Source organism: Petaurus breviceps, unplaced genomic scaffold, assembly GCF_028583685.1.
Source record: "Petaurus breviceps papuanus isolate PSGF00001 unplaced genomic scaffold, PetGlider_PUasm1.0 189, whole genome shotgun sequence".
Lineage (NCBI taxonomy): Eukaryota > Metazoa > Chordata > Mammalia > Diprotodontia > Petauridae > Petaurus > Petaurus breviceps.
This window is the reverse complement of record NW_027185809.1, coordinates 29,600,331-29,616,445: the sequence shown is the minus strand read 5'-3', so window position 1 is coordinate 29,616,445 and position 16,115 is coordinate 29,600,331. Positions and strand designations below refer to the sequence as shown.

The 16,115-nt window shown below is 41.7% G+C and overlaps 1 protein-coding gene across 1 annotated transcript in view; it reads left to right on the top strand.

Annotated features, from left to right (window-relative positions):
* The first annotated feature begins 548 nt into the window (after positions 1-548).
* The window catches only part of HEATR4 (HEAT repeat containing 4), a 108,176-nt gene continuing 92,609 nt past the window's right edge, over positions 549-16,115 (top strand). The window contains exons 1-3 of the mRNA XM_069092131.1: positions 549-1,466; positions 7,486-7,676; positions 9,263-9,403. Of these exons, the coding sequence (XP_068948232.1) occupies positions 562-1,466; positions 7,486-7,676; positions 9,263-9,403 (1,237 nt within the window). The 5' untranslated portion in view covers positions 549-561. The remainder of the gene's footprint in view (positions 1,467-7,485; positions 7,677-9,262; positions 9,404-16,115) is intronic.

Below are 16,115 nucleotides of genomic sequence, written 5' to 3'. Positions count from 1 at the left end.
GGCAGCTAGCTGGTTCATAGAATAGAGTGGTGGGCCTGGACTCAGGGAGACTTGAGTTTAAATCTGGCCTCAGGCACTTACTAGATGTGTGACCCTGGCCAAGTCACTTAATCTCCATTTGCCTTACTCCACCGAAGAAGAAAATGGTAGACCACTCCAGTATCTTCGCCAAGAACAGTACTGGCATGCAATGGTCCATGGGGTCACAAAGAGTAGGGCACAACTGAACAACAACAGCAACAAAACAAATCTACACACTGACCAAATCTGACAACCTGTACCCAGTTCTGCACCCATCATTCCCCACTTCTCTATATACTCATTACCTATTTGCTGATAGCATGGTGATACCTTGGTCAGAGTTCTGGAGTTTTTCTGTGTTGTTTTCATTCGTTTTATAGTATAAATTGTTCCAATCGTGTGCTTTGCTCTGTATCAATTCAGACAAATAATTCCCAAGACAATTCAAGTTCTTCATATCTCTTTATTCCCAAAATAGGTTCCTCGGTGTCTCTGATCCAGCCCTGGCGCTTCATTCAGAAGTATTTACCCTGGAACAGCATGCATAGCTCTACAAGCTTGGATCGTGCTGCCTCCCATTCACAAGACAAGCATACCTTTACTGGATTAGGATGGGGCATGGCACTTTGCTGTTTTAAGTCGGGGAGCAAGTTACAGTGTCACTCATTCTCAGGTGTGCCACCTGTGTCTCCCAACATTTCCCAGCACTGTGCCCACCTGAAGAACCAATATCTCAAACAGGCGTCTGCAGAGCTGTCATTCTCCCAAGAAGTATTGCAGCAATGGGGGATGCCCTGCGTACCCTATTCCCAGTATAATTTTGACCATATCTACAACACAGAAAACATCATCTCTTTGCCCAAGAGCAGAGAGTTCCAAGCTCGGAAGGCCCCCAAACTCAAGCCACTGTTATCTTCATCCATAATGGACCTGAAATCCTTACCAGCCCTCCAACCAACAACTAAAAGTGTTAAGACACCAAAGAAACGCAAACTAAAGAGGAGGCCTAAGAAAGAAAGCTCACCCAGTGACTCCTCAGCTCGATCTTCCTCCAGTCCTGCTTTTGAGATTATGGACTCCCAATCAACAATTCTGTCAAACACTCCTGAGTGGAAACTGGAACAAAGGGATATATGGCTTAAACCAGCAGAAAGAGAGGCCAGAGGCTGGGAGAATATTGTGCTAAAAAAATTGAACAAGCGCACAGCTCGATGGATCTTAAACAAGAGACCTCCACGGCCTGGGGTCCCTCCCAGCAAGTGGCAAAGTTTCTTGAGACATCAGTATGACTGGAGCCATATCCGGGATGAGCTTTCCTCTGCCAGTGACCTGGAATTGTTGGCCCAGCTCGAGGCTGAAGAGACAGCAGAATTTGAGGGTGTAGAGATTGTCACTTCAACCCAAGAGGAAAAGAAACCAGAGTTATTGCTCCCTGTTTACTTCAGGTATTTCAGCTCTGGCTTCAGAGGCTATATTTGGTAGTTTTCACTCTTTTCTGTAAGGGTGGGGTTGAAATTGTGCTGCTTTTAGTTTTTAGCTGGAACAAAAGTTGCTTTTGCAACATCTAAGTAATGGGGTACAAAGTAGGAAAGACATAGTGAGACTAAATTACGGAAGACCCTGAATGACAAGTTTGGATTGAGTCATTCAGTCAGATCTGAATATGAACAAGGTCTGTACAACTACTGAAATCAATCAAAGCCATTGTGTGGAAGACTAACACTTCATTTAGATTCTCTGAGGGAGTGGTTTTTATTCCAAAGCTTTCTCTGTAAGATTGATATAATGCTACTATGATTTCCCCAAGGCTCATGCAATAGGTATATGGCATTTACCACTGAAAGAGACCAGCTTCTCCTGGGGATTACATTTAATATCCACTGCATAGGTGTATTGCCCAGAATTTACCAGGAAATAGCCTGAGGAGGGCAAGAGTTCTTAGGGAACCTTCAACGTTAGAGGGGTACAGTTAAAGTGTATATAGGATATTCTATAGTAAAACCTGTGCCGAATATGCTAACTAGACGAGTCAGGGTGTGTTTAGGGAGGAGTTAAGGAGTAGTCAGTTCTTAAAGGAACATGCACTTAAAAATAATTGCTAGCATTTGTCTAGCACTTTCAAGGTTTGAAAAGAGCTGTATACATCTCATCTGCTGTGATAATTTCATACATGCCAAGTGTCATGCAACTAGTAAGCTGATGAGGTGGGAATCAAACCCAGGTCTTATTGACTCCAAATTCAATGTTCTATTCACCATAACATCCTAGACTGGTTCTAATTTAGCCAAGCAGGTGGATTGGTATTGATTTAGCCCAACACTTTTGCAAGGGAAGGGTTATAGTAGCTTACTTAACACAGTGCCTAGCACAGACTGGGCATTTAATACTTGTTGACTTGCCTTAACTTGACTAGTAGTTAAACATATATATACCCTGGAAATTGATACCTACTGGTAAGAACCAAATTCCTATAAAATGTCTCTTGTTGACTCACAAAGGATTATTAATGCTCAGGCAGGCTAAGCAGAGAGGCTGTGATTGATAGATGAGACTTCCTAACCTAAGGGGAAAGGAGGAGGAATTCACAGCCCTGAGAGAACTAACTCCTCCCTCTATCTGTTTCTACCCTCGTATGGGTTGAGCCATGCTTTCCCACCTCCAACCTATATCCTGATTCCCTCTCTAGTCACCAGGGTTCACCTCCACCTCTGCAGCAAAGAAAGTTTCCTTGAACCAGTTAAGGCAATAAAATAAAGGATGCTCCTTCAGAGGACCTTAGGAGAAAGTGTCATACCAACCAACATATTGACTCTCTTACTTTGCTGGGAAAATCTATTATGGTTTGTGTTCACAAGACTTATTATTTTCCCTAAAGGCAGAGCTGGTCCTGGGGTCAGGAAAACTAATCTTCCTCAATTCAAATCTGGCCTTAGATACTTACTATCTGTGTGACTCTTGCAAATCACTTAATCCTGTTTGCCTCAGTATCCTTATTTGTAAAATGAGCTGGAGAAGGAAAAGGCAAAACACTCCAATATCTTCGCCAAGAAAACTCCAAATGTGGACACTAAAGATCAAACATGACTGAAAAATGACTACATGACAAATTATTTTCCCACCTTTTGATTTGTTATGATAACGGTTGGCGGTTCATTCAAGCCTCCAGCTGATGAAAGATCCCAGAAAATTAAAGGACTTCCCTTTATCTCTGTATAGTCAACAACAATCTTCCCCTCAATTGCTTTTGATCAAATCAGTCAACAAACATTTAAGCCACTAAAGTACATGCAGGAATAATGCATTATATTGATCACAGTTTTACATTAATGCTGACTTTTAGAGACCAGGTGAACAGCAATGTAAAATTTAATACCCACACACGCATGCACATGCAGACACATGAAGGGAGAAGGGAGTTTCTCCACTGGTAGTTCCCAGCAAATGACAGCTTCAGGTGGTTCTGCAGTGGCCCAAGTGATTCCTGCCCACCTGTAGCTACAGCAGCATCAGTAGCAATGCTGGTCCAGTCTTTCTCTTGGACATAGACATGGAGAAGCTGAGGATTGCTCAGACACCAGATTGAAGCATTTACACATCAGGGAGAACCACAGCATTCCTCTTGCCTCTACACACTGTGGGGGCTTTGATTTCAGTCTCTCTTAGCTGCTTTGCAGTCCCCCAGCTCCTCATGGATCACCTCTCAGACCATTTCTTCCAAGGCCGTTACTTCTCCTTCCCTTTCACTCAGCATAGGAAGCCAACCCAGTCAATCACAATCTGTTTGGTCAGTTAGTGTGCGGATTAACCCTTTGAGGGTCAATTTCTGATCAGCGGAAACGTCCACCCTGAGTAGCAGGTGTTTATCTCCATAGTGCATATCTTCTTGGTACCTGAAGGGTGGTACATTCAAATGAAACATCCTAAACTGAAGACAATCCTCTAGATGTAGTCTAATAAGGAGCACCTGCCATTTCTGAACACTAGTTTTCTCTTAAAATCCTAAAATCACATCACGTATTTTGGCTGCTATGGCTTACTGTTCATTCTTCTTAAGCTCATAATCCACTAAAACTGCCCCTGCCCACCCCCACCTTTTTAACACTAGCTGTTATAGCCATACCTCCTCCAATCTTATACTTGTGAAATTGATTTTTTGAACCCAGGTGGAAGATTTTTACATCCATCTATATTAAATTTCATTTTTATGAGATTCAGCTGGCACTCTTATATTTTGAAATCTTTTGGGATTCTGACTTTGCCATGTATTGTGCTAGCTAATCCTCCTAACTTTGTGTCATCTAAAAATTTGGTAAGCTTGATAAAGACATATATGGGCCAGGGGTGGAGAAGCTGCAGCCTCAAGGCCCCATGTGGCCCTCTAGGGCCTCAAATGCGACCTTTGACTGAATCCAGACTTCACAGAACAAATCCCCTTGGTAAAAGAATTTGTTCTGTAAAATTTGGACTCAGTCAAAAGGCCACACCTGAAGACCTAGAAGGTCACATGTGGCCTTGAGGCTGCAGCTTCCCCACCCTCAGCATAGGCATTGACAAAATATTGAACATCAGTGGCAAAGACAAATGCCTAATGCATTTTCCTGGAGGTTTCCCTCCAAATTGACACTGAGTCCTTAATGACCATGGTTTGAATATTAAATGACTTATTCTTGTTGAAGCCATATTGCCTATTGGTATTCAGTCTACTCTCCTTTCTGAATGTCCATAAACCAAATGTTCAGCATTTTATAATTTGAAAATTATTCACTTTTTCTTTTTTTGAAAATTGAGGCAACATTTACCCTTTGGTCCTTTGAACACTTCTGTTCTCAATAATCTCAGTATCACTGATACTAGGGCAGAAACTGCAATAAACAAACATTTAAGGTGATGGGAATACAAATATGACATATTCTCTGCCCTCAAGAAGCATAGATAGATAGATTAAAAAATGAATGGATAGATGATAGCCAGATAGATAGAATGAACTGGCCGTGTGCTTAAGTAGTGAGAATACAAACACAAACAAGCAAGACTGTCCCTCCCCTCAAGGATCATTATATATATGCATATATATATATATATATATATATATATGGGGGAAGACAACACATAAAGGGAAAGTGAAACTGGTGATGGAGAGGTGGGATTGGATAGGGAATAGGGAGACAGGTAGGTTTAGGGAGGAACAGAGAGATAATAAGTTCAGTTGATTAATTTTTTTTTTCTTTCTGGAGAGGGGAGGTGATTTGCCCAAGGTCACACAGCCAGTTTTATGTTAAGTGTCTGAGGTCAGATTTGAACTGGGCCGGTGGTACTCTATTCACTGCACCACCTAGTCGCCCCCCTTTGTATTTCTGAAATCTAGCACAGTTCCTGCTCGATAAATAAGTCCTCATGGAAGTGAATTGAATCAAGGGCAGCTAGGTTCTCTCCCTTATTATTTATTTTCCCTCATTGTGAGTTTTAGCACCCTCTTAACTAGTTTTGCTTTATTAATTCCAGGAGTTTACTGGAGTGGGTTGCCATTTCCTTCTCCAGCTCTTTTTACAGTTGAGGAAACTGAGGCAAATAGGGTTAAGTGACTTGTCCAAGTGTCTGAGGCCAGATTTGAACTCAGGAAGGTGAATCTCCCTGACTTCACGCCCAGCACTCTATCAACTGGGACACCTAGCTGCCCCTTAGAAAATGGCAGCACAGAATTTAAAAATTTATGGTTCTGAGTTCTAATCCCAGGAAGCCTATATTTTACTCATCAGAAAGGCAACTAGTAAAAGGATATAAAACTAAGAAGCAGGCAGTCCAGTGATGAAATTTGGAGAGCATTCTTGAGTAAAACAGAGTAGCAGTATTTTCCAGGCACTTCCGAGATACCAGTTACCTGTAGGGGGTGGAAGAGAAGGGCTGTCTCAAGTCATACAGGCAAAACAAGAAAGTAAGTAGCATCAATCCAATCAATAGACATTTATTAAGCATCTACTGTGTACCAAGTACTGGACTAAGTTCGAGAGATATCAAAAGAGGCAAAAGACACTCTCTGCCCTTAGTTTATGGTCTAATGAAATTTGAAAAAGGTCATTGGTTTAGGTTGAGGTATTGGTAAAGTTGGAACTGAAAGTGGGGGTTTTCCATTTCCTTGCTTTGTGTAACCATAGGAAGGACACTGGCTCTAGAATCAAAAGGTGAGTTTTAAATTCTCCCCCTTAATCAGAGCTGTGTTGGTTCAAAATGGAGTCAAGCCATTTGGTTTGTTGTTTCATTGATCGTCTAGACTTAAAGCAAGGGGAGGGGGAGAAGGAAGCATTTATTAAGAATCTCCTATATACCAGGAGGGGCTCTAGGTGGTGCAGTGAGTGAATAGAGTGCTGGGCCTGGAGTAGGAAGACCGGAGTTGAAATCGCCTCAGACATTTTACTAGCTGTGTGACCCTGAGCGAGTCACTTAACCCTGTTTGCCTCAGTTTCCTCATCTGTAAAATGAGCCAGAGAAGAGAATGGCAAACCACTCTGGTATCTTTGCCAAGAAAACTCCAAATGAGGTCATGAAAAGTTGGACATGACTAAAACGACTGAACAACAGCAAATGTATCAGGCCCTGTGCTAAGGGACAGAGATAATAATGGAGATTAAATTTAAAAGTATTTCAGGCAAGCATATTTTTTTTTCTTTTTGGAGAGCCAGAGGTTAAACACTTCCCAGAATGCCATTGCTCTTATGCTTAGTGTCTGTGTGACCTTGGGTAAATCACTTGTCCTCTGGCCTCAGCTTCTTCAACTGTAAAATGGAAGGTTTGGACTAGGGCCTCTGACGTCCCTTCTAGCTCTGAGTCTATGACCTTATCATCCATCTCAAATGATCCATGAGAGAAATATTAGTACAACAGCCCCCTGAACAAGTGAATCAACCTTACCAGTGGTAAAAAGACTAAGAGCCCATGATAAATAGCATAGGATTCACTTCATAGGGAAAATGTAACATATCAAGCAATACTAATAATAGCTGGAATTTACTTAGTGCTTTAATGTTTGCAGAGTACTTTACAAACATTACATCATTTTATCTTTACACAAGTCCTGAGAGGTTGGTGCTATTGTCGTCCCCATTTTACAGATGAGGTAACTGAGGCAGATAGAAGTTAAGTGATTTGCCCGGGGTCACAATAGCTAGTAAGTGTTTGAGGCTAGATTTGAACTCAGGTCTTCCTGATGTTAATTTTACCACTCTATCCACTGAGAAGCTTAACAAACTGTGTGGCAAGTTCCACAGTACAACCCACTGCCTCTTAAATGTTCCCATTTCATGTTTGCAAAGGGGAATGATCTTCTGTTTACCTGGATAAGAAAGAATCCCTGGTAGTGGCCAATGATGGCCATCCTCTTCCTAACACACCCAGACAGGAAGCTTCTTTCTCTGTCCATCCTCTCTCCTCAACATACTCATTCCTCCTCCATTCTTTCCCTCTGCCAAGAATCCCTGCTTACTTACCACTTAAGAAGAGACCCGAGATAACGGTTGGCACCAACAAGACAGCTGAGGACATAATTGCTGAACGGAGCCTTTTCCGGGCCCAACCTACACAACAATGGCAACAGATAAATCCCAGAGCTGGGGAGTATGCTTACGCCACAGACAATGCCTTTGAACAGGAGATTTACTTTGGTAAGAAATCCAGGCCCTTGGTATTGGGGTGAGGCAGGCAATGCATAGAGGGATTTTGGGGCCATGATCCAAGTCCTCAAGGGTTCCTACTTTGTCTCTGATATGACCACGAGAATGATTGAGAAGCCTTGGATGACTCAGATTTTGAGGATTCTATCCCATGCTGATGGGACCAGAAATGATTGGGGAGTGATTTTTTGTTTGTTATTTCTTCTTGCCCATCCCACTTCCTCATATGGAGGGGTTAACCCTGGTTAAAACTGCAGAACCCAAATATTTTGTCTTTGATATTCCCCTTCCTCCCCTTTCAATGTCCTTTTTTTTAATCTAGTGATACTTCTGGCCCTTGCCTTCCCAAAGTCTTCATACTACTCCTTAACTGCCCTGGGATACCACTATGGTCCCCTATCTAGGCCCGCTCTTTTTGGTCATGCTATATACTTCTCTCTCCCCCTCTTACTTTCCCATAAGTCCCCATCAAAATTTGCTCTCTCATACCCTTTGACTCAGCAATACCACTCCTAGGGTTATATCCCAAAGAGATCATAGAAGTGGAAGGTAGACCCATATATACAAAAATATTTATAGCAGCTCTTTTTGTGGTAGCAAAGAATTGGAAATTAAGGGGGTGCCCATCAATTAGGGAATGGCTGAACAAGCTGTGGTATATGCATGTTATGGAATTCTATTGTGCTATAAGAAACGAGGAGCAGGTGGACTTCATATTTACCTGGAGAGGCTTATACAAACTGATGCTGAGTGAGAAGAGTAGAAGCAGGAGAAATTTGTACACAATTACAGATACAATGTATGTGTGATGACCAACTTTGATAGACTGGACTCTTCTCAGCAATGCAGTGATATAAGTCAATCCCAATAGACTCATGATGGAGAGAGATGTCTACATCCAGAGAAAGAACTGAGTTTGTATACAGATTGAAGCAAACTACCTGATCTTTTTCCTTTTCTTGTTTGGTTTTATTTCTTCTTTACCATTTTTTATTCCATCTGATACAATCCATCTTTATAACCTGACTAATGTCTAATGTGAAAGTATTTACAGATCCTATACTTGACTGTATGCTGCCATGGGGGGGGGGGAGGAGAGGAAGGGGTACAGAATGTGAAACTCAAGGAATTGTGGAATTGAATCTTGTAAACTAAAAGTAAACAAACAAATTAATAAAAAAAATTTTGCTCTCAAAGAGCTATTCTAGAAAAAGTGTATCTTTAAGACATCTAGCAATCATGAGCCAGAAAGACCATACCTTGCTAAGGCATTTGGATATTAACCCAGAACTAGACTCATTGGTAAAACATGTCCTGACCTTTTATGCTAATTCTCACTGGAAATTTGAACTCCACATCCTCATGATTTTTGTTGTCTTTTCCACTCCCAATTCTTCCTGCAGCTATATCATCCCCAACTATAGATTTCTTCAAAGGGTCTCCTCAAGTCCTTAGGGCAGTCAGAAACTAGGTCTGATCACTAAGCCTGCAAAATTGGAAGAGTGGAGGGAGGGTAGACTTGGGGGAGAGAATGAAAGCGGATCCTGCTATGACTGGCCATTTTTATGCCCACTCAGACTTAGTTCAGATCATCCATCAGGATGGTGTGGGGTATGACCATATCCTTTTGGAAAACTTCAACCAGTACTGTAAACACTTGCCAACGGCCTTCCCTAGAGGTCCAGAAGAGTGGAATTATGAGCCACGTCATCTAGAAGGTAAGGAGGAAACCATTGAAGGGTGGTGATGATTGAAGTAATATTTCTGGTGATTATGGGTGCTTTAACTAAAGTCACTGGTTCATAGACCAGTTAACGCCAAGGGTAGTTAGCCTGATTCCTTCCCATCAACACTAAATCATCTTTATTAATATTCTATATGGAAGTTTAAAAAATCTCAGTAGTTCTAATGTACCTAGTTGGTATAAATCTGATATAATATCTATAAACCAGATTATAAAACCAATTATGTGAGCCTGGGCCTGCCCTAACCTTTGCTCTCAGTGATTGCCTCTGCTCCATACCTGAAAGCACATCTTCATTCTGCAAGATAGACAAATCTATCTAAGGAGTAATGTGAGGTTGCTAAGAGATTAATCAAGGTAGCAACAAGTACCCCACTTGTAAAGAATTACAACTAGTCTGATAAAACAGACTGTCTCCCAAAAGGACACCATCCTTGATTTATGGTCTATTTTGTAACCTCTGACCCAGTGCCCTAACCACTGGGCTTACAAGGACCCAGGACAATCTTGGGTATCAATAGCATCACCCCTTCCTTCACTGATCATAGAGCTGTGCAGAGTCTCCTAGGTTTGTTTCATTTTGCTTATTTTTTAATGCACTTGTTTATACATTTTAATACCTGTAGTTGTCAACAGAAGTTTAAAATTTTTTTTGAGGGGCGGCCAGGTGGCTCGGCGAGTAGGAGTACCGGCTCCAGTGTTGGGACGACCTGGAGATTGAGTCCCGGGCTCAGACACTCAGCACCACACCCAGAAATAACTGGCCGTGTAGCCTTGAGCAGGTTACTTAGCCCCAATTGCTTAAAAAATAATAATAATAAAAAAAATTTTTTTTAGAATTGCTTAGTGAATATAAGATTATCCTCTATATTGCCAACACTATTTTTCTTAGTTCTCCAGCCATGATGAGGCATTGGAGATGAGCCTGAGCTCTCAAAGATATGCCAGCACAGTGTAAGTAAGATCTGATTGATTCTACCAGTCTGGAAAGGTTTTTATAAAGAGCCCAGGAATAGATGGCATTTCTGTTATCCAAGGACCAGTCTTAGTAGATTCAGTTCAGAGTGACGCATCACCAAGTTGACCACAAGGTGATGAATGTTTTGACCATGGCAAGTGTTGAAGAGGACCTACCAAGTCACAAAATAGAGGGAGTGTTGGTGCATGATTTTTCTCTTTGCAGATGATTGTGCATTCACTGTAGCCTCTGAAGCTGAGATGCAGCAAAGTATGGATCAATACTCTGCTGCTTGTGTTAATTTTGGCCTAACAATTAACATCAAGAAAACTCAGGTGGTCCATCACCCACCACCACCACACCATCCATATGTGGAACCATTGGTTACAGCAAATGGAGAAGGTTTGAATGCTGTGGATAAGTTTAGTTACTTTGGTAGTATACTTTCCAGGGATGTACACATTGATAATGAGGCTCAGAGTTAGTTTGGGAGGCTCCAAAGGAAAGTATGGGAGAGAAAGGTATTAGACTGACTACCAAACTGAAGGTCTACAGAGCCATTGTACTAACCTCATTGTTGTATGCCTATGAAACCTGGATAGTACACCACTGCCCTGCCAGGAAACTGGATCACTTCCATTTGAATTGTCTTAGGAAGATTTTGAAAATCACCTGGCAGACTAAGGTACCAGACACTAAAGTCCTTACTCAAAGTAAACTGCCAAACTCTGCTTCAGAGAGTGCAATTCCGATGGACTGGCCACATTGTTCAAATGCAAAACATATGCTTGCTGGGGTGGCTAGGTGGCGCAGTGAATAGAGCACCTGCCTTGAAGTCAGGAGGACCTGAGTTCAAATCCAGCCTCAGACACTTAACATTTACTAGCCTTGTGACCTTGGACAAGTCACTTAACCCCTATTGCCCTGCCTTCCCCCCTCCAAAACAAAACAAAAAAAACATACACTTCCCAAAAAGACTGTTTTATGGAGAAGTCACAGAGGGCAAGTGTCCAGATGGAGGTCAGAAGAAGGGATACAAGGACACTCCCAAGGTCTCTCTTAAGAACTTTGGACTTGATTGTGTGACATAGGAGACACTGGCACAGGATCCCTCCTCATGGCGTGCCCACATCAGAGAAGGTGCTGTGCTCTATGAACAAAGCAAAATTGAGATAGCTCAAGGGAAACGCAGAATGTGTAAATTTAGAGTATCCACCCCAAATGTTCACACAGACTGTTTGTACCCGGCCTGTGGTAGAGCATTCCGAGGTCGTATTGATCTGATCAGCCACAGTCAGACACACTGACACTTGACTCTAGCATAGCGATATCATTTTGGTGCTCTTTGAGAGTGAAGGGCAACAGCCACCAAGTTTGCAATTTTCATCCATGGAAATCATAGATTATTGAAATACTGAAACAATATTCAAGTAAAATTCTTACTCAAAAGGCAGAGCATAAAAGACAAGCGTGATGTGGACTACTTGTATGACCTTCAGCAAGTCTGACTCAGTCTCCGTAGGCCTCAGTTCCCTCAAGTATAACATGAGGTTAGACTAGATGGCCTGAAAGGTCACTTTTACTCTATCTATGATCATACTATGAGTCTACGACCAGGAGAAGAGGTAGACTAGTCATATAACAACAATGGAAGACAACACATGGAAAATTTCATAGGGATATCCCAGGATATTTAAAAGTCAGTACTAAACAACACAGAGGAAAGCTTCCAGTGAATTGAGTGAATCCTCACTGAAGAACATGAACAAGATTCCCACAAGATGAGGTATGAAGAACATATCTCTGGTCATGATGTAACTTACCCTCTAGACTAGTACACACACTCACAGGCTGAGTTCCCATGGATGCTACCTTGAATTCCAGGAGGTAACCCTTAGGTCTGTACTCCTAACACAAGCCCTCACAAATCTGTTTTCCATTAAAAACTAGGCAGTAAAAGCGATTAACTCATAGCAAAGGTATTAAACAAGATGGTAAAGTGGATATTAAAACATTTCCCCATGAAACCCAAAAAAACCACCATCACTACCATCGCCACCAATATCTAACATTTATATAGTGGCTACTGTATCCTGGCACTGTAATAAGCACTTTACAAATATTATCTCATGTGATTCTCACAACAACCCTTGGGGTGGGGCAGTATAGGTGCTCTTATTATCCCCATTTTATAAATGATGAAACTCAGGCAAACAGAGGTTAAATGACTTGCCTGAGATGACACAGCTAATAAGTGTTTGAGGCCCTGATTTACACTCAGGCCTTCCTGACTCAAGGACCAGCTCCCTATCCATTGAGCCACCCAGTTTCCTCCTGGGCAAACAGAGGTTAAATGACTTGCCCGAGGTTATACAGCTAGTTTGTGTCTGAGGCCAGATTTGAGTTCAGTTCTTCTTGACTCCAGGCCCAGTGCTCTCTATCCGCTGAGCCATCAAGCTGCAAGTGTACTGTCCCACAAATGCACTTGGAACCCATAGAAATTAGGGTCAAAGTGCTAGTGGGCCATACATGTAGAATACAGGAATGACAAAGGCAATTTACAACTCCTGGGACTGCAGAGTTTATAGGTGCTATTTCTCTCTATACAGTTCTTACATATTTCCTCCCCTGGCCAGGTTGCTCAGCTAGGCAGTCGTCTTTCCTTAGCTTGACTCAATTTCCAGAGGTCTCACTCTTAGAAACTATTCCTTTCTTTGGATGGCTATATCTCTTTATCTGTGTCTTTCTGGGCTTTATGTCTCTGTTCCTTGATAGATGCAGTGTCTCCTAATGGTCAAGTAGCTCCCTTTCAAAGCTACATGACTGATGGGAAGAAGATTCTTGTAGTGGTTATCTCCAGAGGCAGCTCTCAGTTTACATTCTGTTCTATTCTAGAACTCTAAATGGATGATCTCCCATTTTCATGACCTATAATGGGGTGAGGTGGGGGGGGCGGGAAGAGAGAGAGAGAGAGACAGAGAGACAGAGAGATAGAGAGACAGAGACAGAGACAGAGAGAGAGAGACAGAGAGAAAGAGACAGAGACAGAGAGAGAAAGAGAGAGAGAGAGAGAGACAGAGAGAGAGAGAGAGAGAGAGAGAGAGAAGAGATCCTGTGACCTTCCCCTCTACAGTTTTATTCCATAATTACTCTGAACTCTTTCTCAGCCAAAAGAAGTTCCCTTCTTGACTCAGAGAATCAAGTGAAGTCAGGGAAGGAAAGCTCTCTGACTTGCAATGAGATCACAAAGGGAGTTTTAAAAAAATTTTTTTCTTTCCTTCCTTCCTTCCTTCCTTCCTTCCTTCCTTCCTTCCTTCCTTCCTTCCTTCCTTTTCTCCCTTTTCATCTTTCTTTTTTCCTTTTCCTCTTTCTTTTATTTCCACCCTGTATTAACATATATAACATACATACATGTGTGTGTATTTCTGTCAATTTAACCATGCATCAGAATCTGACCCTGTATTAGAGTCACTAAGAAAATGTAGAATCTTCCCCAGGATTCCACAGGCCACTGAGATCATGAATACGGCAAGGAGTTGGACAGTGATTAAGAAAGGCTAAAATATATTTGGGGAAAATATAAGGGAGAGGAGGCCAGGTCAAAAAGATGCCTGCAGAGTCAGATATCTATGCTTCTCTGTTCTTCTTTACAAATACTCTAATAGCTGATGTTCAGAGCTGCTGTGGTAGACTTAAGCAGGGGGCAGGGCTGAAGCCATCTTGTCAAACTACAAAGGATTGAGCGGTGATTGGGAAGACCCTTTTCCCTGTCCAGCTTCCAAGTCTAGATGGATACAACTTGGATAACAGCATAACTCTGCCCAAATGCCCTTATTTTCTTCCCCACAAAGAGGGAAAGAAAGAGACTGAACTGGGCAAAGCTATTCAATTTCTATTGTCAGAACACTTAACACTAGCTGTCCTCATTTCAAAAGAACTGAATTGGCCACTCCTTTGGGCTCCCCTTCCCTCCTGTCTACTCTTGTTATTGTTTGTCATAAAGCTATATAAAAAATATTTTAGTGACTGTTAATCCAGCTTGGTGTTTTGAAGTTGATTTTTAGGCAATAAAGGTCTGAAAAGAGAGGCAATATGGATAATGTAGTTGATTCACCCATCCCCTAGTACAAGAGCATTTAATCTGGAGTTAATGGCTACATTCCAGGGCTCCAAGAACTTGGATGGGAAAAAATATATTTTTATTTCAATATATTTGGTTTCCTTTGTAAGTCTATGTATTTTATTTTCATTTAAAAACATTGTTCTGAGAAGGATAGCCACCAGACTTGCAAAAGTTTCCATGATATAAAAAGATTAAGAATCCCTGCCCTACAGGGAAGGGCCCTGGGCCAGAACAGTTATTGGGCTGGGATTGGGGCCTCAGGGCACAGACTGATGTGGGGAGGGGGGGTCTTGGAGAAATAGGAACAAAGCTAACTTGCTCTTGGTTATTGTAAGCTGAGTGGAGAGGGAAGGGGAAGGTTTGGGGTGCCAAATGAAGCCAAAACCACAAATGGTAGAAGTATCAAAATTAATGTTACCTCTAGTTTCTTTGGAATGAGTTTAACTGATTTTATGCTGTATTAATCTTAAAATCATTTCAGCTTTCCCTCTGAGTTAAAGTTATAGATAACTTGTTATTATCCTCAAAAGGTATATTGACCATCCTTACATATCCTTGGGTCTTATCTCCTTAACAAACCTTTCAAGGCACCAGGGGTTCTGCTAACTCAACCAAGTCAGCAAGATGTTGATGGGTCCCGTAAAACAATGACCATTCCTTCATTGTCAGAGAGGGGTGGTCACTAGCCCTATGTAAGGGTGCTACCCAGCTTTCTTTCAAATAACCAGTCATGTTATCCCTGCTACCCTGTAACCAATTGTATTGTCTTCCTCAACTATGCAACTCTGTATTCCCCAAAACTATACTAAGGATGGAAAGCCCTACATAGGGGTTCTTGGTCATTGAGAGAGACCATTGACCCAGTTCATTGGTTACTGTCAGTCTAATTAATAAATTGATCATGTTAAGAAAAAAAAAAAGAATCTCTGCCCTACAGTTAGAAGGAGCCTGCATAGACAGAGGACATGGGTGTTGGAATGATTATGTTGGAATGATTTCCCTCCCCCCCACAAAAAAAATGGAGTGAGAAAGAGGGATGTACTGGGAGAAGGGGGAAGGGAGAGGTAGAATGGAATAAATGTTTTCACATAAATGATGTGTGTAAGGAAGAGCTTTCATAATGGAGAGGAAAATGGGGAGGCTGGGTAATGCTTGAGCCTCATTTTGATTAGAATTGGTTAAAAAAAGGAAGAATATCTACGTTATTTGTTATATATACACACACTCAGTTATGTATAGAAATATAACTTACCCAATAGAGAAATAGGAGGGGAAGGAGATAAGAGAAAGGGTGGGATGACAATAAAAGGGAGGGCACATTAAGGGAAGCAGTGGTGAGAAACAAAATAGACTTTGAGGGAGCAACAGGATAAAAAGAGAGAAAGAAGAAGAAACAGAAGGAAATAGGATGGAGAGAAATACACAGTAATCATAACTGTGAGTGCGAAATAGGATGAACTCACTCCCAGAACAGAAGCAGATAGCAGAATGGAGTAGCAATCATAATCCACCAATAAGTTGTTTACAAGAAACACATTTGAAACAGAAAGACACACACACAATTAAAATAAAGGGCAGAGCAGAATCTATTATGCTTCAGCTGAA